This window comes from Eubalaena glacialis, chromosome 1 (genome assembly GCF_028564815.1).
Source record: "Eubalaena glacialis isolate mEubGla1 chromosome 1, mEubGla1.1.hap2.+ XY, whole genome shotgun sequence".
In the NCBI taxonomy this organism is placed as follows: domain Eukaryota; kingdom Metazoa; phylum Chordata; class Mammalia; order Artiodactyla; family Balaenidae; genus Eubalaena; species Eubalaena glacialis.
Window position 1 is genome coordinate 7,444,393 of NC_083716.1, and position 25,959 is coordinate 7,470,351.

Here is a 25,959-nt window from a genome sequence, read left to right on the forward strand (position 1 = left end):
ATCTCACAAAGTCATGCAGACAAAAGAAGGTACACATCTGATTTGTTCCAATCAGGCTTCTTGGAATTATCAAAATTTCTTTTCTGGCAGAGATGAATTTGGCTCATCATAGAAAGAAGGTTCTTTGAAGGCTGCTGCTAAACTAGTTTCCCTTTGAAAAAGTAAATTTCAAGGCATGATAGTGCAAGAGGTAAGGTTTTGATTTATAGAACATTTATAGACTAATTGTGCTTAGTCTCTAATTTCCAATTTATTTTAAAGAACAGAAACTACGTTGCTAAGTTTCTCTTTGCCTATATTTACCAGTACATCCATGAATCGCACCAGAATTAGGACAATTTGATTATCTTAATGGTTCTGTCGTGAAACCTGCACACTGAGTCTGCAGGCGAGGACCCGTGGACGTGAGGCTCTTACAAGTTCTGTGCCCAAAAGCGCTTGCCCTGGGGAGTCCAGGGGTCTGAGAAAGAAGTTCTCTCCCCAGATTAAGTCCTCAAAAAACTCTCTCAATAAGCAATTAACACTGCTAAGTGGAGAGTTTCTTTTGTTTAGTTAAATTGGGGAGGTCTGAGTGTTCCTGGAGCCCCCGTCGGGATGCATCATGGGTCGAGAATCCCTCGAATGTGAGTATTCGCTATTAGAGTGCTCTGTAGGGTCAATCAAGTTTTCATAATCACTGTCGTCTGATTCCTCAGCACTGTCTCCAGCTGCTCCTTGGGGAGGAGGAGGATCTGCCCCACTTCCAGGATATTTCAGTCCAGCACTAGTGGAGGCATAATTGGAGGAGCCCACGGCTTGAGGTCGAGGCATAAAGACGCTAGTTTCCATGCGAGAATGGCTCAGAGTACTTTCTTGATTATTTGGGTGAATATCAGAATAAGGGGGAGGAGGATCCGAGGCCTCTGTGTCTCCAAGTGCACTTCTACCTTCAGCTGCAAACCCAGGATAGGGCATCCGAGGGCTGAACGTGGGGTCCAGACTTTCAGATGACATCTGTCTGCTTATCATTGCCTGTTGCAATCCTGGATGAAAAGGGGAAGAAAACTGTAACACTCTGTATTTTCACAGCTTTGCATTTCAATACGTTAAACGTTCAACCTGATTGTTCTGGAAAATAGCAACAAAGAAGTGAAATTTATTATTACTATGAATTATTTTACATTTGCATAGTATTTCACAATTTACAAAAGAGTTTTCTATACATTAAGTCATTTAAGCTTCCAAACAGCTCTCTGAAGTACTACTGTCATCACTAATGTTATTGTTTCCATTATACAGGCAAAGAACCGGAGCTCTGAAAGGTTAAGTGACTTCACTAAGAGAACAGCTAGAAGTGGGGCCCTGATACTCATAACACAGGTCCCTTAACTCCAGACCTGGTGCTGTTTCCCTCACCTGTTGCTTACTGTGCTCAGAGACTGTGGGGACAGAGGATAAAATCAACAGTCCTCACCATCCTCGGCAGTCATCTGAACGTGAATTTTTCCTTAACAGGCCTCACATCAAAAAAAATACTTCTTGAAAACAACTTGTCACAATACTCTTAAACATCTCTTTCTCCTTAAAAGTTCAAAGCCCTGGGTTAGGTGCCCAGTTTTCTACGTAATAGACCATAATTCTACTGCATTTTTATGGTGGTAAAACTGAAACAGCCCTACATCTATGAGCCTATGGCCTTTAAATTGTTTTTAAGTACATTTAAAAAATATTATAAAAATGATTCGTACAAAATTTAGAAAAGAACAACAAAAAATCACCCACAATTCTATCATCCAGATAACACTGTTAAAATTTTGGTGAAAATAGCACAAGATTTGGGGTTAAAAGACAGAAACTTTAGGTGTCAGGCACCCCAACTTTTCTGAATTCTGGTTTTATTATCCAGCTTTGTGTGTTTGTGTGTACATGTCTGTTTGTTTATCCATTTATTTGTTTGTTTGCCGCATGTGGGATCTTAGTTTCCTCACCAGGGATCGAACCTGCACCCCCTGCAGTGGAAGCACAAAGTCTTAACCACTGGACCGCCAGGGAAGTCCCTGTATACATGTATTTTAAATAGAGCTGAGATAATATGTTTATACTGTTTTATATCCTAGCGTTTTCATATAAGATTATATATTATCTTATGTCATTAAAAATTTGCTTCAATGGCTGTACAATATTCCATTATATAGATATACCAAAATGTATTCAACTATTCTACTGTTGTTTATTCAATTACTGTAACAGGTTGTTTCCAAGATTTTGGAATTATAAAGTTGTGATTAACACTCTTGTGCAGAAATCCCTGTTTGCATTTCTGATTACTTCTAGAATAATGTAACAGTAGAAATGAATCAGACATCATTTATCTGGAAATATAAATTATATTTTAATTTGTTTACAAATATTCTTATTAAATTAGAAAAGGCTAGTTATACCCTTATCTCTTTTACACTTGATATTATTTGCCATACATTTTATAGATTTTACTCACAAATGTTAAATCTGGTGGCATTCATAGAAAAGAATGAAATAATGCCATTTGCAGCAACATGGATTGGTCTAGAGATTATCATGCTAAGTGAAGTAAGTCAGACAAAGAGAGACAAATATCATGTTATCACTTATACGTGGAATCTAAAAAAATGATACAAATGAACTTATTTACAAAACAGAAATAGACTCACAGTCATAGAAAGCAAACTTGTGGTTACCAAAGGGGAAAAGGGTGGGTGGGGGGATAAACTAGGAGTTTAGGATTAACAGATACACGTTACTACATACAAGATAGATAAACAACAAGGTCCTACTGTATAGCACAGTGAACTATATTCAACGTCTTGTAATAAAACCTATAACAGAAAAGAATCTGAGGGGCTTCCCTGGTGGCGCAGTGGTTGAGAATCTGCCTGCCAATGCAGGGGACACAGGTTCGAGCCCTGGTCTGGGAAGATCCCACATGCCGCGGAGCAACTGGGCCCGTGAGCCACAATTACGGAGCCTGCGCGTCTGGAGCCTGTGCTCCGCAACACGAGAGGCCGCGATAGTGAGAGGCCCGCGCACCGCGATGAAGAGTGGTCCCCGCTTGCCACAACTGGAGAAAGCCCTCGCACAGAAACGAAGACCCAACACAGCCATAAATAAATAAAAATTAAAAAAAAAAAAAAAAAAAAGAATCTGAAAAAGAATATATATATATATATATAACTGAATCATTTTGTTGTATACCTGAAACTAACACTACATTACAAATCAACTATACTTCAATAAAAAAATAAATTAAAAAAAAATCTGGTGGCATTCTAGGAAATATGTTTGTTAGCATGCTGGAATTAATATAATAGATTCTTGGGCCTAATTCTCATTCAACCAGCTGGTTCCTTAGCTTAATGGTATCCAGTCATCCACTGCTATCAAAAACCAGACATTTAAAGTCTTTGTTGAGACCCTGCCCATGAAGCAAATGTAAAGTCAAAAGAATTTTAGGTAGCTCTTTTATGAGGTTCCAGTGAACACAGGACACAGTCCCTATGTGCAAGGCATGTCAGGGTTAACTTAGTAAGAAACATCACATCCACTGTACATAGATCATATCACTTCTCAGGATTTATTCTAACTTGCTTCAGCCTTTCTACCTTTGGTCTTCTTTTTCTTCCAGTTTCAGAGACTTGAGAGGGACACCATGAACAACAGTACTTCCCTTCTGGAAAAGTCTAAAGACAAGTGAATGCCCTCTTCCAAGCAGCCTAACTTGGAGCTTGATGAGTGTAGAAGGATGCATGTAATTTATTATGTAATTTGATGTTTAAAACCAGACATTTCCCTGATACTGAATGGTAAAATTAATAGGAAGCTCACTTCTTTCTTGTTCCTTTTCATTCTTCCTCTGAGTGATTTGTCTTCTTAATTTGTTCACTTCTGCCTGACAAGATTCAACAATTCGCTCACTTTTTTCTACGTCTGCACACACTGCCTGAGGGAAAAATGACAACAAGAACAATTAGTTTCAAATCCAAGCACGAGGCATTTCGTAAAGACAGCAACGATTATAACCCTGGGAAGAGTCCAGACACTTTATCAAGTTAAAAAGCAGACACCTAAGGTAGAACAAAATCATGAAGGTCCCAGAGACCAATACTGTTGTTATTCACTGAACTGCTTTCTTAATTATGTTAAGATGATTATGCTATTTAGCTTATACATTCTTGAAAAAGAAGGGTAAGAAGGGAAAGAGTTCATCTTTTCCCTTGCTTACTTATCTTTATTGATATGAAAAGGGAATTTCTGATACCAGTCTGGCATACAAGGATGAACAAAAGACAGGAATGCGATACTTTCAACCCTTATTTATAATCAACAATCAAATATCAGATGACACATAGATTTATTTAACAGAAACTATTTATAATTAGGGAAAGTTGAAAAAGAAAATAAGTTTCAAAGTCAAGATTTAATAAAAGGTGACTACTTGAGACCATATCAATGTAATGTAACCACTCCTATCAGGGCACTGGACATGATACTCGTGTTTGCAGGGCAGGCCTTAATCAATAGTCAATGAAATGTATACAGCCATTTTGAAGTCCTTTAGACAGTGCTGACAGTCTGAAAAGAGCATGGTCATGAATTCAGGACAAAAAGCTGTTTTTCACCGCATGTTCCTTCCATAGCAGAAATACCAGAAACTGCCTGAAAGTGGGCCGGTCACCAGTGAGTGAGGCTGTATTAAGTTCCCTGTGCTGCTATGGGTAACCGTGACCCGAATTTGGAGAACTGACACTGGAAACTGCCCGTTGCATGCGTTCTTCTTTGCCCCAGGCTGAACTCAGTCTGCTTTCCTCTTTTTCAGCAGCTGCCTTCATTCCTCTCTCTATTCCTCGGGGCCTTCCTCCTCAAAGCTAGGCTTTCTCCAGGCCCGGGACACACCTTCTTCAGCCCTACCACTCTCCTTGTCCTCAAAGGCTCTTTTGTTCTTAGGGTTTTAGAACAAATTACTCCTAAGAACACTTTGGGGATGATGAAAAGAACGTGGGAAAGTACTGTTAGCACCTAGCTCAGGATCTGGCTTGTAGGAGATGTTTCCATAAATATTTGCTGCATGATTGCCTAGGAATGAACAGGCTCCACTGCATCTTCCCACTCAGTGGAGGCAGCTGCGGGCAGAGGGAGTGAACTAGAATTAGGAAGCAGAGCTGCCCTGAGTTACGGGTGCCTTTGGGTGAGTCTCAACGTACAGTACAAGCGATGGGACAGCTGTGTTCTTAGCAATACTTCTTTAAATTCCGAATACATTTCCCCAGGAAAAAAGCTGTCATTAAAGAGGTCATGAGTATTTAAAAGAGTGATATTAATTCTGTACTTCAGAGTTTCCACTGAAGGCACATAATGAGTGAGACCAGCTTTCGTAGACTGACATGAGCAACTACTCCATACATCTTGTATCACTTTGGGAGAGCACATTCTGATTTTTGGACCACAATTCATTTGTCAGTTGGGAGATTATTAAAAATTAAAGTAGAATTAAAAGATTTGGGCAATATAAATAAGATGAATATAGTAAATAAATCAGTTACCTGCACTTTCTCCTGAAGTGCATTATAAACCTGATAAATCGCCCTGATGTCTTTCATTACTCCATCCTTGTCAAAAAAGTCAGTACTAGAAGACAAACAGAAAAAAGATTCACCAAGTGATTAGAACTGCCGTGAACTAGAAGGCACTTTCCCATCATTTCTACCTTTATCTATAACTTAAATGCTACAAGTCCACAGTGACAATGTTTCAGCAATAATGCCCATACCCCTAGAATTACAGAAGAGAAAGAAAAGAGAATCCGTGTTACCAAGACAACTGAAAAATAATAGTGTTATTTTTTCCTAGATCACGCTATATATTTTTCAGTGACCACAGTTAGCTTTCAGAACCTCGGAAATACACATACTCTATCCAAACTTTTGTATCAGTTGCAAAAAAAAATCGTGGCAAATGATTAAAAAAATAAATATTGATAAAAGTAAACTACCTTTTCAATAAGCATAAGAATTTGATATACAGTAGTGGTGTTCTAGAGAATTACCTTACTGGAGTTTTCAATGTTAACCATATCAAATGATGTCACACTTCTCCATAAACATATTGGGTTTTTGTTTTTTGTTTTTTAATTTTTATTTATTTATTTATTTAGTTAGCTGCATCGGGTCTTTGTTGCAGCACCAGGGATGTTCGCTGTGGCACCAGGGATCTTCGTTGTGGCATGTGGGATCTTTCACTGCAGACTCTTCATTGTAATGCACGGGCTCTTTGTTGCGGTGCGTGGGCTTCTCTCTAGTTGTGGCACGCAGGCTCCAGAGCGCCTGGGCTCTGTAGTTTGCAGCACGCGGGCTCAGCAGTTGTGGCGCGCGGGCTTAGTTGCCCTGCGGCATGTGGAATCTTAGTTCCCCAACCAGGGATCGAACCCGTGTTCCCTGCATTGGAAGGCGGATTCTTTACCACTGGACCTCCAGGGAAGTCCCCATAAACATATTGTTAACAAAAGAAAGGAAAAAACATTCATTTTACCTTTCGACTTACCCATGTTCTTTAATAACTTTGGCATAACTCTGAGAAGTATTTGGCACTGAAGACACTTTATACTCTTGCTGACTAGTGTTGCCTAGATTGGGAATAGCAAGGGATAGCCTTTGATTATACCTGCAGGGAAGATTGAGAGAGATCATGTTGAAAGCACTGCTCTACTTGAAGAATGGGTCCTGCCAATAGGAGCCTGAGTCTCTGCACAGACTTCCTGAGTCTCTGCACTACTTCCACAGACAACCTAGGGTTATATGAGTTAGCAATTTTTCCCCTTCCCTTAAAGTAGAAACTCAACTGTAAACTCCTCAAGGGCAGAGGTGATGTCTTATACATCTTTTGCATCTCTGCAGCAACTGACAGAGTGCTGAGGAGGTTTTAAGTGCTCAAGAACCTACTGATTAATTAATGAAATCTTGCAAATGGCTATTTAACAATTAATAATTATTTTCACTGATATTGATTTAATTTATTCTACTACAAGTGAAATTCTGGAGGGAACCCTTTCTGTTGTTTACAGACAGACACCATGATATGATTTTTTTTTCTTTCTTTGCTTTAGCAAGTTCACAATGCAGAACCCTCATTAACCAGTAGGTGGATCAATTTTACAATTTTGTCTTTGAAATCTATGTTTTAAAATTACAATCAGACTTACAGTGCAATAAAACTGTATTTCTATATAATGGATTATGGAGAAGCAAATGATGATTTCCAGCTGTTTATTCCTATAAGAATTGATGCATAATTAATGTCTTGCTAATGCTTCATGAGTCAAAAACAATTTTAATTTATATAACTAACTGACAGGAAAATACCTTCTCTAACCACAGAGAAAACTAGCTAAAGGAGAGTTATAAACACTTTTCTTTAAAGATGCTATAAAATGCATATTTTCAAAGTCATAAATCTCAATTACTTGTATCAACATCTTTCCTATTTATGCGAGGCTGGTGGGAACGCTTTATTTACCTTCGATTTGGTCTAAAGAGAACGTATTCTAAAGCATGAGTGGAATTGTTGGCAGTGGAGATGAAGCTGAAGAGAAGGAAGACGAGGTCAGGCACCCCAAGGATGCGGGTGAGCTGCTTATGAATAACCTGCTCTCTGTACGACATCTGCTGCTGTGTGTTTCGCCGGAATCTGTACCACCCAATAACTTTCTGCAACAAAAACAGAAGAAAAAAAGTATTAAAAGTTGCATGAAATCTTACAAATTTAATTCTGAATGCATCCACACAAACGCTTGTACACAAATGTTCATAGCAGATTTATGTGCAATAGCTCAAAACTGAAAACAACCTAATTGTCCATCAACAGGTGAATGGATAAATAAACTGTGGTGTATCCACACACTGGAATCCTACTCAGTAACAAAAAGGAACAAACTACCAACAAATACAACACAGATGAATTCCAAAATAATTATGCTGAGTGAAAGAAGCCAGACCCAAAATAATAATAATAATAATAATAGCATATGCTATAGGATTCTATTTCATATAAAATTCTAGAAAATAAAAAGTAATCTATAGTGACATAAAGCAGATCAGTGGGTGACCTGGGAGGGGTGAGAAGGAGGGATCAGAAAAGGGCATGAGGAGACTTTTGCAGTGATAGGTATGTTCATTATCTTATTTTGATAATGGTTTCATGCATGTATACATATATCAAAACTTATCAAAGTATATGCTCTAAATATATACAGTTTATTACATGGCAATTATACCTCAATACAATAATTTAAAAAGTTTAGCTTTGTCAGTTCTGACTATACCGTAACTTAAATTGGTAAGTGAATTAAACTTACAGGCTCTTTGGAAGAATATTTTTCATAATGTGATCTGCTGGACATCTGGGAGACAGATGGCCTAAGAGACCTCTGGCAGCTCCTTAAAATGCTCCTGGGCCCCACCCAAACCTGAAGAACCACAACCTCTAAGGGTAGAGCCAGAAACCTGAATTTAAGATAAGTTCTTAAGTTTTTTCTTGTACATACTACAGTTTGAAAATCTCTGTTGTAGAGACAATTAAGTAAATTCTTTATAAGAAGAATAATCTTCATAAGCTTCTTTTTTTTTTAAAACATCTTTATTGAAGTATAATTGCTTTACAATGGTGTGTTAGTTTCTGCTTTATAACAAAGTGAATCAGTTATACATATACATATGTTCCCATATCTCTTCCCTCTTGCATCTCCCTCCCTCCCACCCTCCCCATCCCACCCCTCTAGGTGGTCACAAAGCACCGAGCTGATCTCCCTGTCATAAGCTTCTTTTTAAAAAACAAACTCTTTGAGTGAAAATCCTGTTTTGAGAAATCAAAGTAATTTAAAATTGTTAGTGTCATATTAAAACTAACAGTAAATTTAGATTATGTTTTGGCACTTTCACAAACGAAGGAAGTCAACCAACCTTTACTGAGCCCGCGTGCCAGACCTCCAGCTAGCTATGTTACAAATATTTTCACTAAGTATCACAACAACCCTGGGAGGTGAGTAAAGTTTTCTGCACTGAGTTCATATCACATGCAAGGAACTACAGGCAGCAAAGAAACAGTTCCTGCCCTTAAGGAGTACTACTGAAAATAAAGCATAATTCCAATTATATTAAAGCAATTAATTCTGATATTCTTTAAATATAAAGAAAACCCAAACACTTCTGACAGTGCAAATCTTATAAAAGAGATGTTTTGTCCAAAGTCACAGAGCTAATGAGTGACAGCCAAGATCTGGAACCTCTCTGCCTGTCTTTTTCCACTGTACTACACTAACTTTAAAATTCCACATTATTCACACAATGTTGCTCATAAAAGAGTGAAAAGTAGTTTTCCTTAAAAAAAAAAAAAGTGGGCAAGAAAAATTATCAACTGGCTAGAGCTACTAACGCCAAAGAACATGGCACATTTCACTCTGAGTCTCGGCACTCTGTATTTAATGTAGGATTAGATCCTCTGCAGGACTTGGGTGCATCTCACACACCCCTGCATTCCTGCAGAGGCCTAAGCAGTGCTCAGCACATGGATTCTTCTCATGAAATACTCGCTGACTAAAGAATCTTGCAAGTGGCTACTGGATGGGTACTAACGCTTTTCACTTATACTGACTGTAATTGTTTTATTCCATTTGTATTTTCAGAGAAGCGGGAAGACTTATAAATTTATTTTGGATATCAACTTATTCATTTGATATTTGCTAAAAAGATAACCCCCTTCATCCTGATCAATGAAAGATGACAGGCCAAAATAATTCACACTGGCGACGTCTACAGTTCTACTTTTTAGAGCTAACAAGCTGGTTGCAACGCTATTGAGAAACAAGGTCACTGATGTGGAAGAGCACACTATGTTTGGGCCATGATAAAAAATTATGAATATCTTTCACTAAAATCTGATCTCTGCTAAAGTTTCAGACAGTGTTTCACAAAGACTCTACTCTCTGTGCTAGACATTCACTTACATCTTCTGGATCCAAAGCAATTATCTCCAATACTGGGCACATTTGTCATCTTTAAGTTCTGTTCTTTTTGGCCTTATGATGATATTAAGACGACAGTTATGTTTATCATTATCTATTTCGGAGCAGGTGCTTTCAAGAAGGCAGAAATCCTCCTCTCACTTGCTTTTTTGGCCTGAGCCCAAAACCTGAGGCTGGTCGAAACTTTGCAAACACAATATGGATTCCGCTAGAGCAGTAACTGAGCGCACCAATGCAACCTTGCTGCACCTATTGGGGGATTTTTCGTACCAAAAACATTAGCCTTTATCTTAAACCGAACCTTTTTTTTTTTTTTTTTTTAATGTTTTAGCAATGTTGTGGAGTTTCTATATTTAGAGGCACAGATTTTTTTAGTAAACATATTTCTATGTATTTTATACATTAATTGCTATTGTGACAAAAATCTTTATTAGCTTGTGTTTTCTAATGGGTAATTTTAGGACCCATTAGGGAACTTTTAAAATTATTATGTACTTATTTTATATGAGTTCAGCTTACTGAACTTGCGTCCAATTCTTAGGATTTTTCTTCCTTTCTTTCTTTTTTTATTTGGCCTCCCTGCACAACTTGTGGGATTTTAGTTCCCCAACCAGGGACTGCACCCGGCCGGGCCTTCAGGGCCCTCGGCAGTGAGAGCACAGAGTCCCAACCACTGGATCACCAGGGAACTCCCAGGGTTTTTCAATTAAACATTAGGTTTGAAGCCTGCCTCGCAAAGAGTCAGTTTTTGAAACAGTTCCATCAGCACTTTCTTGAAGAGTCGATATTAATTAAAAATATTTTTTGTATGTCAGATACTGTTTAAAGTACATATGTATTTTTAAGCCTAACTTTTAAATGTACCTTTGTAAGTACTACTGTAACCCTTTTGAGGTGAAGATATAACTTTGTACCATTTCTGGAGGAAAAAAAAAACCAAACTAGAGTCAACTATAAAGATTTTCAGTCTAAATATTATGTATCATCTTTGTTTTGGGGCTAGAAATTTGGATTTTTGAAAAAAATCCTTAAAGAGTTTATATTATGTATAAGGTGCCATAGGAAATACAATGAACATAAAATACGGTCCCTGCCTTTAACAAATTCCATGGAAAATAAAACATAATTTCCAAGTAAATTGAAGCAACAAATTCCTGTCTTTAATTGCAAAAGAAAAGCGAAGTTAACTCCGGTTAACAACCTATGATTGGTCTTCTGTGTCTCAAAACAGCAAATCCATTCATTCATTCATTCATTTATTTTAAAATACAACATGATTATATTTTAATACACAACCAAAATACAAAACAGCATAGTAAATTAGCAAATCCAATTTTAAAATCCCCAAATTAATTTGGAAATGTGTCCCTATTTGCTACTGAAAAAACTACATGGTAGAGCTCCTTTCTTTTTTTCAATTTATTTTCAATGTAAAATACAATTAAAAAAACCTTATCACATAAAGTCTCCCTTCCTCAGCAGCATCTCTGCTCCCTTTCTCAAAGTAACCACTTTTAGGTTTGGTTGGCTTCCTTCCAGATCTTTTTCTGTATGTTTAAACATTCAAACTTTTGTTTTCATAAAAAATAGGCTCAACTTATTTCATTTAACTTCGAGATCTTTCTATGTCATTCATGAGAACCTCCCTCATTCTTTTTAATGGCTGCTTCACATCCCATAGCATGGAGGTACCAACATAATTTACTTAACCATTCCTCCTGGTGGACACTTAGATTGCTTTCAAAATTCTCACTATTAAGCAAAGATACAACAAACATCTTCGTATGCTGGATTAAAAGGCCAGACTGCTGCGTTTAAACCTTGGCGCCAACATTTCCTGCTCGCAACCTTAAGCAAGTTACTTATCTTTAGTTGCCTCAACTATAAAATGGGGGTGATAGCAGCCTCACAGCGCTGTTACAAGGATTAAATGTGTCAGTACCTGCAAAGTGCTTAGAATGCTGCCTGGCACAGAGTTGAAGTGTTCAGTAACGCCAGCTTTTCATACTTTTGTGCCTAGATGCTTTTGTTTACTCGGGCCAGATTCCTAGAGGTGGAACTCCATATTTAAAATTCTGTTATTGCAAAACTCTCCCCCTAAATGTCTGTATCAACTTACATTCCCACCAACTACAGCTTCCCCATTTCCCACAACCTTGCCAACACTGGATATTAGCAATCCTTTTATAATTTTGCCAATCGGATGGACAAAAAACCAGTATTACCTGTTTCAATCTGCATTTCCTAATTGAGAATGAACATCTTTCCATTTACTTCTTGGACATTTGTGGATTTCTTTTTTTCTTTTGTGAATTTCCTGTTCATATTCTTTATTCAATTTTTTCAGTTTAAATTTTTTTCATCTATTAAAAAAAATTTCCTGGTAATTTAATATAAAGTGAGCGCTCTAGGCAACTGCGCTTCGATAGGAATTTTCAGGGAATAAATTTTAGTTTTAGAAAGTATAATAAAGCTTCATTATCTAAAATACGAAAATAAATGGAATGAGGAAGTAAGGTGGTGGCTGGGGGATGAATATGGACTGCTAGGAGATCCCAGAGTGTATGCTTCAGGCAAGTCACTGAAAATGGGGGAGCTGGACCGTGATGCCTGTGGCTGCTCTAACCCACTTTCCCGCTTGGGCAGGTGACTGTGTTAGACTCTCTGCTAACACCGAGCACTTCCTGAGTTTGTTATCACCCTCAAAACCACTGCCCTTTTTTCAGACCTATCCCCCACACTTCCCATTTTTCCTGTGATCTTACCTGCTTTTCTTTCTGCCTGTACATCCGACAGTGGTACTGAGAGAGTCCGTACATTGGAAAGGCTGTTGATCTACTCTTACTGCACTGTTATTTCTGATGCCCTTCTTCAGACACCTTAGGAATCCCACACTGATTATTTTTATGCACAGGTAATCTTTTTAAAGCTTTTTTTTAAAAAAAAATAATACATGCTTCTAAACAAAGGCATTTTGTTTTCTGTTTGATAAGTTGAAAACTTTCATTGGTACTTTTTTCCCTCAAGTGATGGTTTAGTGACCAATCTATTTTTCTGGAATTAATATACCAAGGTAAAAAAGTAAACCCCATACATGGTACAGTAAATTCTAAATGAGACCATCAGACAGTGCTGCAGCAATAAAGCTTTGGTTCATTTTCAATTCTGTTCAGACTTGCTTACCATGCATACACATTCAGAACATCATATGCATATGCTGACAGAAATAATAAACACATGACCTTTTGGAAAAACATCTATGTTCACTGTTAATTGAACTTGAAGGAGTAACATATCTAAAGATGTTTGACTGCAATTTGTATTTTTAAAAAATATTTTCCCTCATTATAAAATTAATGTGTATTAAATGTTGGCAAAATTATTTTTTAAATTACATAATAGGAAGATAGAACCACCCAGAATCAACTCAACTGTTGTCAACTTTCTCGATTATATTTCATGTTCTATTTTTTCTTCTGACTTTTGCTTAATGGAATCACTCTAAATATCCAAATTTTGTTCTATTGATATACTGTAAACATCGTGTCACATTTGCAATTTACCTTTAAAATCTACTCAACAGAATTCTTATATATTAACATCAAATCTCATTGTTTCATTTTACATTCATTTCTGGTTTTAAGTTTGGGTGATAAGGATTGATTTCCAAATCAGACTGGGTGACAAATAGAACATACCTTTCTCTGATCTTTAAGAATCCTGTCCAAGCTCTCTTCATTAACTTTGCTTGCATAGTCATAAAAACTGTTTTTTTTTTTAAGAGAAAAAATATTTTATTAAAATCACATAGTATTTTGACACGAATATGCTTAGTAACATGTGTCTATGGGTCATTTAACCCTAAAAGTTGGTAATAAAGATACAATTGCTTGTCTGCAATAGGTATATAAAGAGAAAACAATCTAAATGCTTTACTGATATGAGGTATCTTTTGCAAAGACTACTCAAGAGACTGCTACAGGGGCTTCCCTGGTGGCGCAGTGGTTGAGAGTCTGCCTGCCAATGCAAGGGGACACGGGTTCGAGCCCTGGTCTGGGAAGATCCCACATGCCGCAGAGCAACTAGGCCCGTGAGCCACAATTACTGAGCCTGCGCGTCTGGAGCCTGTGCTTTGCAACAAGAGAGGCCGCGATAATGAGAGGCCCGCGCACCGCGATGAAGAGTGGCCCCCACTTGCCGCAACTAGAGAAAGCCCTCGCACAGAAACGAAGACCCAACACAGCCATAAATAAATAAATAAACCCAAAGTTTAAAAAAAAAAAAAAAAAGAGACTGCTACATTCAAAGGGTATTACTTCCATAAGTGGGAGGAGCTGATAGCAAGTAATTATAAAATGTGTGGTTTCAAATGGCTGTGACATCTTTTCCTTGTTTCTAAGTATCAATTACCTATGGGAAAAAAAAGAACACAGCAGCTCATTTTCTGAGAAATGAAGAAAGGAAATGAGTATTTGCTGAATCCTTAATTAAGACACTCAGCTGCATGCTTCCTCGTGTTAATTCATTTCATTCTTGCCTCAATGCTGGGAGATAAGTACTAGTTCAGCCCAACAAGTCAACATGTTTTTTGTTTTTTTTAAAACATTAATTAATTAATTAATTAATTTATTATTTTTGGCTGCGTTGGGTCTTCGTTGCTGTGCGCGGGCTTTCTCTAGTTGTGGCAAACGGGGGCTACTCTTTGTTGTGGTGCGTGGGCTTCTCCTTGCGGTGGCTTCTCTTGTTGTGGAGCACGGGCTTTAGGCACGTGGGCTTCCGTAGTTGTGGCACGCGGGCTCAGTAGTTGTGGCTGCGGGCTCTAGAGCGCAGGCTCAGTAGGTGTGGCACACGGGCTTAGTTGCTCCGCGGCATGTGGGATCTTCCCGGACCAGGGATTGAACCCGTGTCCCCTGCATTGGCAGGCAGACTCTCAACCACTGCGCCACCAGGGAAGTCCCAGTCAACATGTTTTATTCCCATTTTTGTAGATAAAGATACTGAGGTTAAATGACTTGCCCCAAATCACAGAACTGGTAGATGGAAGAGCTGGGATTTGAAGCGAGGTCTGGCCAGCTTCAAACTGAATGCACTCACCCTTAAACGAGACCAATCTGACCTGAATCCCATGATGAGCAGTCCAGGCATAATGATGTGTGGGTTTTTCTACCCCTGGTCATGGTTTTAGGAATGCCACCCTCCTCCCCTCCTCCTACCACCATAAGCCCAGGCCTTATAATGCAGGAAGGAGTTCAAGTTATAGTAAAAACACTGAACTGGGAGTCAGGAGATACCAGCCCCAGCTCCGTTCTGCTTCTCACTGTATGATCTTGGGCAAGTCACTTTAACCTACCTGGCCTCCATTTCCTTTTTGCAAAATAAAGATTTTGGAGTAGACAGATGATTTCTAAGATTTCTTTCAGTTCTAAGAATTATGAGTCTATGATTTAAATTATGAGTCTATGAGTCTACGTTCTGATACTACTTTGCTGACAGTGGTTTAAGGAAATCCTCAGAAGGGCAGGGCAGGGCACACCTAGCAAAGCTTTAGATGGTCAGGGCCAAACAGGACCCATTCTGACCCAGACAGAGGCTGTGTGTGGACCAGGGCCTGAATCATTTCATTTGCTCTGAGATTCTTTTCAAATGAACTGCTGGTTCCTTGTCTTGCTTCCTGCTCCTCTTTCAGTTATGTGTAAATCTGAGAGATGAGGTTCTCAGCTACTTTGAGGCTTAGTTCACAGGTAACAATCCTCTGAAATAACGGGCAAGTGTGCGCGGGAGGGGTGGGGTGAGGTGGGTGGTGAACATGGTGCAAGTCCCCGTGGGTTCCTGGGTGCAAGGGGGCTGGGTGTTTGGGCCAGCTGAGAATGGGAGCGGGGTCAGGGGGAAAGCACACAGCAGGAACAGCCAGGCACAAGGGGTGGGCAGGTGTGAAAGAAGGAAGTGCTGACCAAGAACGCTGAATCGGACTAGTGTGAGCGGCAATGCAAGGGAAGTATTGGCCTGGCTCTTGGCAAAGTAGAATAGGGCCTCAGGGAGTTTTAAGAAACACAGAGTGGAGCTCATCATACCTGCCATCAGGTGGAAGGGTTTGGGGCTGAGAAAGCAGACAGAGGCCTGGACTGCGGTTTGCGGAACAGAAGTCTGGGATGTGGGAGATGCTGGCCACCTTCTCCCTCACCTTTGCCTTCCATAAGTCTCTCTGTCCTTTGCTTTCTCCCTCTGAACATCTCTCCTCCTGCTTTTTTCTCTTTCTGTCCTTTAGTTGGTAATAATATTCAACTGGTGTATATTAAACACAAAAAAGTAAGTTTTATGTTCCCTCTCCTTACATTTTAAAGTTGAACACTGAACACTTTTTATCCCTCTTAAAAACACCAATTATTTTATCTATATGCGATCCTTGGTTAACTTCCTTCTCTATGGTTGAAGAGCCCTTGCTAGAGGGGCTGGCATAAAGGCTTCCATTCTAAACCACTGAGGCCGGGATTTATACTGTCTCCCTTCCCCACTTCCTAACTTAACACAGTGCCACACACACATCTGGCACTCAAAAAATAAGTGAATTTGGATGCCCTCAGTTATAACTTTACAGCCATAATCACATACAGGTCTAAATTCACTAGTTTTCAATCAATTAATCTTTTAATAAGGACAAAAAGCTACAAAGAAGGATGTGGCTTACCTAAAAAGTTTTGAACAAGGCTGATGGTTATGGATTTCTGTAATTAGAAAGAGGAAATACATCTCAGTTAATCATGTAAGATACAGACAACTATAAAACAGTTCAGGATTTTAAAAAAATTTTTAACCAAAATCTCAGTCAATAAAAAGACAGTTTTCCTCTCCCAAATAGTGTGTACACTAGTGAAGGCAGTATGTCTTTTTAACACTGAAACCCAGGCACACATTCTCGGGACAAAGTAAACTGGCAAATGAAAGTTCTGGGTCCATTTGTCCAGGTGTGATGAGCACACATCTGAAAGCTTTTATTCAGGAACAGGCAGCTATTGTGTGCCCTTATTCAATCTTACCTATTTAAACAAAGCCTAAGAGGAAAAAGGAATCAATGCCTGGAAGCATTTGATCAAGGTGGGTAAGATCTGTTGAGGACAGCTTGGGGAAAGGAAGGCCTTACCACCCTACTATCAGTAACCTACTAACAACTCAGGACAACTGGGCCAGGTGTTTTGAAGGGGAAGGGTGGAAACTCTGAAAGTATATTAACCCTTTCAAAGATTTTCAGTACCAAGGGAAACAGTCATTTATAAGGCAGATCCAAACGGCTTCTTAAAAGATTGCTGTGATTAATCAGAGTGAACAATTTCTTCAAGCTCATCAGGGGGCTTAGGGTCTAGGTTGCTTTATAAGACCATGGGACTAATTAACCACTCAATTCTATTAACAACATTCTCCTGGACAGGGAATCATCACCTGCTGCTTATAAAGCCAGAGCCAGAGTTCCAGTCTGCAATTTTAACTCAATTAAAATGAAACCACAACCTTGAAGGACACCAGGCTATGCCCATCAGCTTCTGTACTGATGTGAGTGCTGCCAAAACACAGACAGAGATGCCAGTACTTCCACAGGAATGAAAAGCTCATTTGCCTAGTATAACTGTCGACATAGTGATGCAAATAAGAAAACCTCATCTGGAAATATTTCCTTCTTTTATCCCCAAAAATGACACGGTATACCACCACAAGTTATTTCAGAGATACTGTTAGTAAAGTAATTAGAATATGGAATGTCTGTAGTAAAAATGTCAACTAGAGTTCAGGGAAAAGAAAAAAAAAAAAAACCTCTTCTACCTTAAAGGAAAGAATATTTTGTTCAAGAAAATCCCTGGAGTAAATTCTGAACTCTGAATATACATTCCTGTCATCAATCCACCCCAGCAGACTTCTTTCATGATTTGCAACGTGGATTAGAAGCATGTTGAAGATATGCTCTAGATATCATGTGGTATTTTCTAAAGGAAGTTAAGGCTTTCTCTTACAAGATTTTGCAATACCTAACTAAGCACTCCGTGGAGAAAACAAGGTGATGCTCTCAAACACAATAAGGTGCAGACTGGAATGAAGGTGGCGGGCACGATAGCTGATAGGTAGACTTCTGGAAGCAGGGGGAAGCAGGGCAGCCTCGCCTGGGTTTCTAGAGTCTCTGAAGCCTCCAGAGCTCATCCATGTGGTGGACCCCTCTTCACGTATGCATGGCGTCTCTGCCTGCATTTCTGTAAAAATCCCCACCAGGACGTACTGCTGTGCTTGCTTAGCTTCCTGTCTCTGCTTCTCCGGCTGGTGGGTGAGCTGAACTGCTCCTCTCCTTCCCCCTTCCGTTCTTTCCAGTAACCGCTGCTGCATCACCTTATTAACTACGGGAGCTCTCTGTTGCTGTCTCCTCCTGACCACTCCCAGCACTAAGAGCGGACGACTCCGCTTCAAGTGAGTGAGCACAGCTTCAAAAATGAATATGTATTCAAAACAAGTGTTCAAAATGTGATATTCCATACAAAGTCCTCCTTGTTGTGTAGAGTCAAGGAAAGGTGTCTGTGTGTGGATTCAGACATTTCAACAAATAAGAAATCTGGTCAATTAATTTTATTTAAAATAGCTTATTCTGGTGGTTAAACTATGCCAGAAAATTTCTTCACACTAGTGGTATGGAATACTTCTCATGGCACATTACCTAATGTTTTGCCTTTCAATCCAGGTTTTCCAGAGTCCTTGGTTTACATTTTCTAATATGTATTTATTTTTAAAAGAAAAATATTACAACGATAACAATACATTTAAGATAATACTAGCAAATACTCTGTTCATGAGATCCGTGACTATTTCAAACAATGAATTGAATGTAGCTAATAAATTAAACATTATACAGCAAAAGAGGGTTGTCATGGCACTGTATTAACTGTGACTCTCTGTTGGTGCTTCTCCACGTCTACAGCACCATGGAAACCGGTATTTACTGCAAGAACCGGAAGGTGTGTGAATCAAAGATACAGTACACTACGCTGGAGAATTTTAGTTACTTTACCATTCTATTTCTTTAAAGATAAATAAACAGCCAGAACATTCATCAGAAATGCTACTTTTGTGGTCATGCCAGGCAAGAGAGCTCTTTCTTGCACGGTTTTCTGTCAGGTCTATCTGGCAAACCTTCATATACCACATTAGTTTTGAAAACCCAAGTGCAAACAATGAGTAATTGCACAGATGGCCAATGAAACCAAATTCTCTATTTTAGGATTTTAAAGAGGTAAGCAAAACGAAACACAAAAATAAAACGTCAGTGAAAGAATAGCCATGCAGCAGTACGTCAAGTATTTTTTCGGCAAGTCAGCATTGTGGGGAGTGGGCTTCAGTCTGGTTCTTGAGGAAACAGCTGCCTCCTTCCCTCCAACCCCAAGCGCCTCAGTCCTCAGCTGGCCTCCCAGCCCAGATACTAGAAGGCTAGGAGAACAGGCTGAAGGTGATGATTTGGCCTCAACATAACCTAACCTCCCAGCAGTATTTCAAACCACAAACCACTCACCTTCACACAGGCTGTATTTTAGTCACACAGAAACAGGCCAGGCTCCCTGTAAGTTTCATGCACTCCCTGCACTGGGATCCCCTGAATTTAGGGGATCCCCTAAGTTTACCTCCCGTATGGTGTCTTTCCTGATTTAACCCACTAGCAGTGGTTTTTTTTTTTCTGCCAACTCATGAGATTTTCTTTGTTCCTTCCTGACAGCACTCGTCCTGCACTCTCTGGTATTTCTGTACACTCGTCTTATCCTCCCCACAGCCCTGGAAGGCAGGGATGCATTGGACATTCCTCTCATTGCCCGGCACAATGCCTCTCGCACGGACGTTCTTCAATAATTGTTGGCTGCATAAATGAATAAAACGACCCCTGCTGTGTTGTGAGTATCAGGATATGCTTCTCGGTGAAGTGCTCGAGGTACAGCTGGAAGGACTACGATCCTTCTTTATCGAAAGGAGACTGATGCAAAGAGGGCGGGTGAACCTACAAATACTCCTTCGTTTGCCCCAGCAATCGCCCCCAAATCGACTGTTTGGCTTACTCCTCAGAAGGCTGTGTAGGTTTAACAAATATCTCCTGTAAACAAGTGTAAACATCTTTGCCGGATCCCTCCAGGAAGGACCAGCACGACACGTGCTTTCATTATAGTGTGAGGTGATGCTGACAATGGGCACAGCCCGAGGTGCAAACTCGAGGTTCACTGTGGTTGTGAAGAGACTATCACGTGTAATTCCACACAGCCATTCATAGGTCAGACCAGTCAGTGGGTCAGGGATGGCTTCACAGACTACCTGAACTTATAGCTACACACTGTGAGTTTACACTGACTTATAAAAACATTTCACATCATTTACTAGTGCAAATAATTGGCATTGTGACTTTAGTGCTTTTCTATGTACTCTTTTAATCTACTATTAGGTTAAAATCAGTTAAGGGCCAAAGAACAAAACAAGCAGCATATATACAAGAAGAGTATTTCTAAGGTCCGTGATAAACTCACTCACCAATGACTTGCAGAAGTTCTGTGCTGCTGATTTGGGAGTCGCTGATGCTAAAGGTTTCCTCTTGTCTTACCTCTCCCAGCAAAAATCCTTCCTGAAAGCAATGGAAGAAAATAGCTGCAGCTAAAAATCAAAGTGATTTTTACTGGAATTAAGAGGAATCGAGGACATTGTTATTTTTTATAATAACTTTAACAATAATTCAAATAAGTCTGCCATGTAAACTACTAATCCACAAATCAACAAGTAAGACTAAAGCAATTTGAGATTTGGCTATTAACTGGATTGTTCGAAAAAAGGATTTCCTGACAAGATGAAATATTATTTTAATCCCTTCCCCTAAAACCCGGTTTTTTTTGAAGTGAAAATAAGGAGAGTGAATTCATCACCTAAATCCTACTAAGTGTAACAACCAATGTTAAAAAAGCTCAGGAAGCAGAAATATTCCAAGGTTGTTTTCTTGAAACAGCATGTAATTTATTTCATTGTTTTAAAAACATTGCTAATGGGGGTTTTCCTGGTGGCGCAGTGGTTAAGAATCCGCCTGCCCATGCAGGGGACACGGGTTCGAGCCCTGGTCCGGGAGGATCCCACATGCCGCGGAGCAACTAAGCCCGTGCGCCACAACCACTGAAGCCTGCGCGCCTAGAGCCCGTGCTCCGCAACAAGAGAAGCCACCGCAATGAGTAGCCCGCGCACCGCAATGAAGAGTAGACCCCGCTCACCGCAACTAGAGAAAGCCCACATGCAGCAACGCAGACCCAACGCAGCCAAAAATAAATTAAAAAAAAAAAACATAGAAAAAAACATTGCTAATGATAAAAGTATAAAGAAGTTGACACAATGCACAACCTAACTGCTCCTGTATGGGCTGGCATGGGAAATGAGCATTCCAGCAAATAAATTTAACATTACATGAAAGTTTTTCTTTAATAAATGCTAGGGTAAATTTATTGACACCTCTGGAGAACATATACCACCATCATCAATTCTGGATTACTCAGCATGTAACCTACTGTTCGAGCACTTGCTGCACTGTTCAGCACAAGCACAGCTGGAGAACATACACTCTAATGTCAAAATAACTTCCCTGTCAGTGGTGAACTAATAGACTGTCCCAGACTCCCCCCCCAGACATCCACATGGCTTACTCCTTCCCTCCATTCCACTCTTCACTCAAATAGCGCCTTAGCCGAGAGGCCTTCCCTGGCTAGTGGAACAGAATCGGAGTCTGCCAGACACTGTTCCCTTTACCCTGCACCCTTTTTCTTCTTAGTCTCCTCACTAGCTGCCATATTTCATATTTATATGTATTAACAAATGCCTGCTCCTACTAAAATATAAGCTCCACGAGAGCAGGGACTCTGTGCTTGTTCACTATGTATCTCAGCACCTCGTACAGTGCCCAGCACACAGGAGGTGCTCAATAAATGCTGCTTGAATACATTTGATGAAACAATGTCCTTTCCATTCTAGGTTGACCCTTCTAATCAATTAAAGAAGTTTCCTAGTTTAAAAACATTCCCAGGGGACTTCCCTGGTGGTCCAGTGGTTGAGAATACACCTTCCAATGCAGGGGACGCGGGTTTGATCCCTGGTCAGGGAACTAAGATCCCGCATGCCACGGGGCAACAAAGCCCGCGTGCTGCAACTACTGAGCCCGTGCACCACAACTAGAGAGCTCACGCTGCAACTACAGAGCCCACAAGGTCTGGAGACCACGTGCCACAACTAGAGAGAGAAAACCCGCATGCCACAACTAGAGAGACGCCTGCGCGCCACAACAAAAAGTCCCGAGTGCTGCAACTAAGACCCAACGCAGCCAAAAATAAATAAATAAATATTAAAAAAAAAAAAAAATCCCAGTTGGAATCTGTGGGGGTGAGGAGGGAGAGACAGATGCTTTTCAGCATAGCTTTTGTATTGGATTAGGTGAGTGGAGTGTCCTAAAATCCCAAATCATCACGTACAGGGCATCTCTCGAACTTTAGTAATATACAGACCCCCCCCTTTCAAAAAAAAACCTCTCTCAGAGCTAGAATCCATGACTACTAATCTGGAAAAACATGGACTAAAGAAGCTTGTTTTATCCTATGAAAGTCTTTCAGTTATGATTTCTTATTACAAAAAACAAGCTTTGTCTTTGTAACAAGTTAAAAACTTTTTAATCAAAGTGGAAAATACAATTTAAAATTCCTACAGAACTTGAGACTTTAAGAACATATCTACAGATTCCTAGCAAATAAAAATGCAGGACATGCAGTTAAATTTGAATTTCAGATAAACAATGGATAATTTTTATGTAATAAATGCGATATACTTATACTAAAAAATTATTTACTATTTATCTGAAATTCAAATTTAACTAGGTGCCCTATATTTTATCTGGCAATCCTACCACAGGCCTCAGTTTGAAAAAGTCAACAGTGACATCAAGACATTCTAAAGCCAAGTATAACATGAATGCTTATTTATCTACTGGTCTGGATTATCTGAACCACTGTTACCTTATAATAGTAGGCAAATTATACTGTGTGGGCTAAATCCAGCCTAACGCCTGTTACTGTATGGCTTACAAGCTTAGAATAAGTTTCTACACTTTTAAATTGTTGAAAAAAAATAGAAAATAGGAATATTTCATGACGTGTGAAAATTATACGAAATTCAAATCTCAGTGTCCATAAGTAAAGTTTTATTGGAAACAGTCATCCTAATTTACTTATTGTCTATGGCTCCTTTCTCCCTACAACAGCAGAGCTAAGTAGTTGTTACAGAGACCACATGGCTCATGAAGCCTAAAATATTTACTGTCTGGCCCTTTACAGAAAAAGTCTGTTAACTCCAACTCTACTGAAATGAGTGGTTTTAAACTAATTTCTTGCCAGGGCAAAACAAGAATATACTACAAAAACAAATTCTTGGTTCTTCAACTTTAAAATATACGAAATTGAAATTACTTTAAAGTATTCCACTTATATAATTGTGGTAAGGTTAATATAAGCAGGTATCCTCGTAGAAGACACAAGTTGCAAACCATTGTCACTGGTGAAAATTTCTGTGAAGTCTAGTACCATGCCTGGCATAGCACAGATATTAAAGAGATATCTCTTGAAATAAATTAATAACAATCTAAGTAACATGGCCATCTCACTGCAGTTTGTAAAAAAACTATCCACTTTTCAACAGGTTGCTTATTCTTACAGTAATTTTGCCTTATACATAAACTGTGATATTACTAGGCACTCCAAGATCTAGAGAGGTTAAGAAGCATTATTGTAAACCATATTTAATACTTCCACAGGACACTAGCAGTGCCACAAACTACCTATACATGGAACTGCATTACATTATTAAATATCTGTCTGCAATATCAAAGGCGTTAGTGTCCAGAGACAGGAGCTGCCTCTGGAAAAACCCGTGTTGTGTATACTCCTATCCTTCATCTCTACTATCAAACTGAAGCGAGGAACGGCACAATAATTTAATGCCATTCAATTTACTAATGGAACCACCTCTCCATGAAATCAGTTTTTATTAATGGAAGCAAGGAGTGCAGATGTGAAACCAAGTCCAGTTCCTTCTTCTGCAGTGTATCATTTTGCTTTGTGATGACCACACAACCACAACAGCCCCCCCCCACTACGTTTATTTAATGAACTTCAATAATTCACTACTAAAATCACTTAAAACAATCCCTCAATTTGGTGGGCAAGTACTTAAAGATAAAAATCATCTAGTTTCATATAGAATTTCCATCCAGAGGCCAGTGACATTAAAAATGCATTTCCGATCATTCACACGTAGGCCTGTCACTTCCCTATTTCACTGCGACTAGTTCCGTGGTCTTAGAATCTTCGCCAAGGAACTGAACATGCAACTTCAAGGCAAGGAGACCCTACACCTAACACTCCTGGTTACATCTCCATTTTCCATCGAGGAGAAGAAAAACACGATCGTATCTAACAAGTACGAATAGTGACAGCCACGGTTTCCCTCGTCGCAGCCCACAACAACCTGTCAGACCAGCGGGCGCGGCTGGGTGTCTGCGCTCCTAGACTAACGCCGGGTCTCTCGGCTCCTTCCCGACCCCAGACTCCCCTCGCAAGTCTAGAAGCCTGACTCTCAGGGAGGGGCAGGCGCTCGGTTTCCACTAAGCGACTCCTGACACTGTCGGTGGCCGGCCGGGAAAGCTCTGCCAAAGGGGAGACTGCCGTCCCGGGACGGCCAGGCGGCGGAAGGTACCGAGCGAGGGGGCCCATCTCGGGGGCGAAGGAGCCCCGGGCAGCAGGAGTTCGCTGGCGGCGGGAGCCTCCCGGGTCATCAGTTAATCGGGCCAGCCCGGGGGGCGAGCCGCAAGTGATCCCAGGTTGGCCGCAGGCGTCGGCCTGAGACCGAGGCTGGAGGCCCCAGCAGCCGCGGCGGGGGGCCCAGCACCTACGTGGTCGGCGTTGCTGTTGGCGCTGTGGAAACACACAGCGCTGAAGGTGTAGCCCGAAATGGAAGCCGCCATGATGGAAATCTCCAACTCCCCATCATGCCCCGCGGAGGGCACAGAGCCTTCCGGTCGGCCCCGCCCCTTGGCATCCTGGGAAATGGAGTCTTCGGCGGGTGAGGCCAAGGGCTCTGTGCGCCGGGGAGCGAGGGCTGAGAAGTGCAGGTTTACGCGATCAGAACCGACCCAAACACTGTATCCTCCCCGTGGGTCTCGCGCTCTGCGCATCCCAGACACTGCCTCTTCTGTATAGCTCTTGGTAGTTCCCCAAACTGTTTTTGCTCTTTGCAAACGAGACTTTTAGTATTAAAAGCCAGCATTTGCCACGCTCAAGGATAAAAGAGGGAGTTGATTCGGGCAACTGTACGGTTTTGGGTTTGACCTAGAAGTAACATGATGTGATTTCAATTTTCACATGACCACTCTGGCTGCAATGTCCAAAATATATTGCCGGGGAAGGGAGGCTATCACAATAATCCAGACGCTGGATGACAATGGTTTGAAGTGAGATGGTGGTAGCGCTGGAGGTTAAGAAGCAACTGGATTCTGGGTACAAGAGAAGACAAATTTAATGAAAAATCATGGAAAGAAGATAAAATCAACATAAATAACAGTGAAAATGAACTACAACTAACCTCAGGGAAGGAACTAACCTTTCTAATCATTATTCTTCAATTTGTTCAATCTTCCAGGTTCAAAACTGGGATTTTAATCTGTCAGAAAGCTCCTTCTACCACACTTTTTCCAAACTCAGCAAACAGAGCTGTTTTCCTGACAGTTGCACAGGCCAACAACATTGGAATATTCTTGATGCTCCCTTTGATCAGTCAGCACAGTTTTCAAAATATATCCAGAATCCTACAACTCACCATCAGCATACCCATCACAGTGGTCCAAGCTATCATCA

At 40.2% G+C, this 25,959-nt stretch overlaps 1 protein-coding gene across 1 annotated transcript; it reads right to left on the reverse strand.

The window, feature by feature from the left end:
* Positions 1–283: 283 nt before the first annotated feature.
* On the reverse strand, positions 284–25,085 carry ABRAXAS2 (abraxas 2, BRISC complex subunit). Its single transcript, XM_061192288.1, has 9 exons — positions 24,999–25,085; positions 20,564–20,654; positions 16,713–16,749; positions 13,726–13,792; positions 7,525–7,715; positions 6,553–6,672; positions 5,556–5,640; positions 3,841–3,955; positions 284–1,022 (listed from the first exon to the last, which is right to left on the reverse strand). Exons 1-9 carry the CDS (start codon positions 25,068–25,070, stop codon positions 553–555), a joined length of 1,248 nt encoding a protein of 415 aa, XP_061048271.1. The 5' UTR covers positions 25,071–25,085; the 3' UTR covers positions 284–552.
* Between the last annotated feature and the right edge of the window lie 874 nt (positions 25,086–25,959).

Excerpts from the sequence above, each read along its gene's own strand:
- ABRAXAS2 (XM_061192288.1), bottom strand. The coding sequence starts at position 25,070 with ATGGCGGCTTCCATTTCGGGCTACACCTTCAGCGCTGTGTGTTTCCAC. Across the intron at positions 20,655-24,998 it reads CCAACAGCAACGCCGACCAC|GAAGGATTTTTGCTGGGAGA; the intron begins GTAGGTGCTGGG and ends CATTGCTTTCAG. Across the intron at positions 1,023-3,840 it reads TGAAAAGGAACAAGAAAGAA|GATTGCAACAGGCAATGATA; the intron begins GTGAGCTTCCTA and ends CTTTTCATCCAG.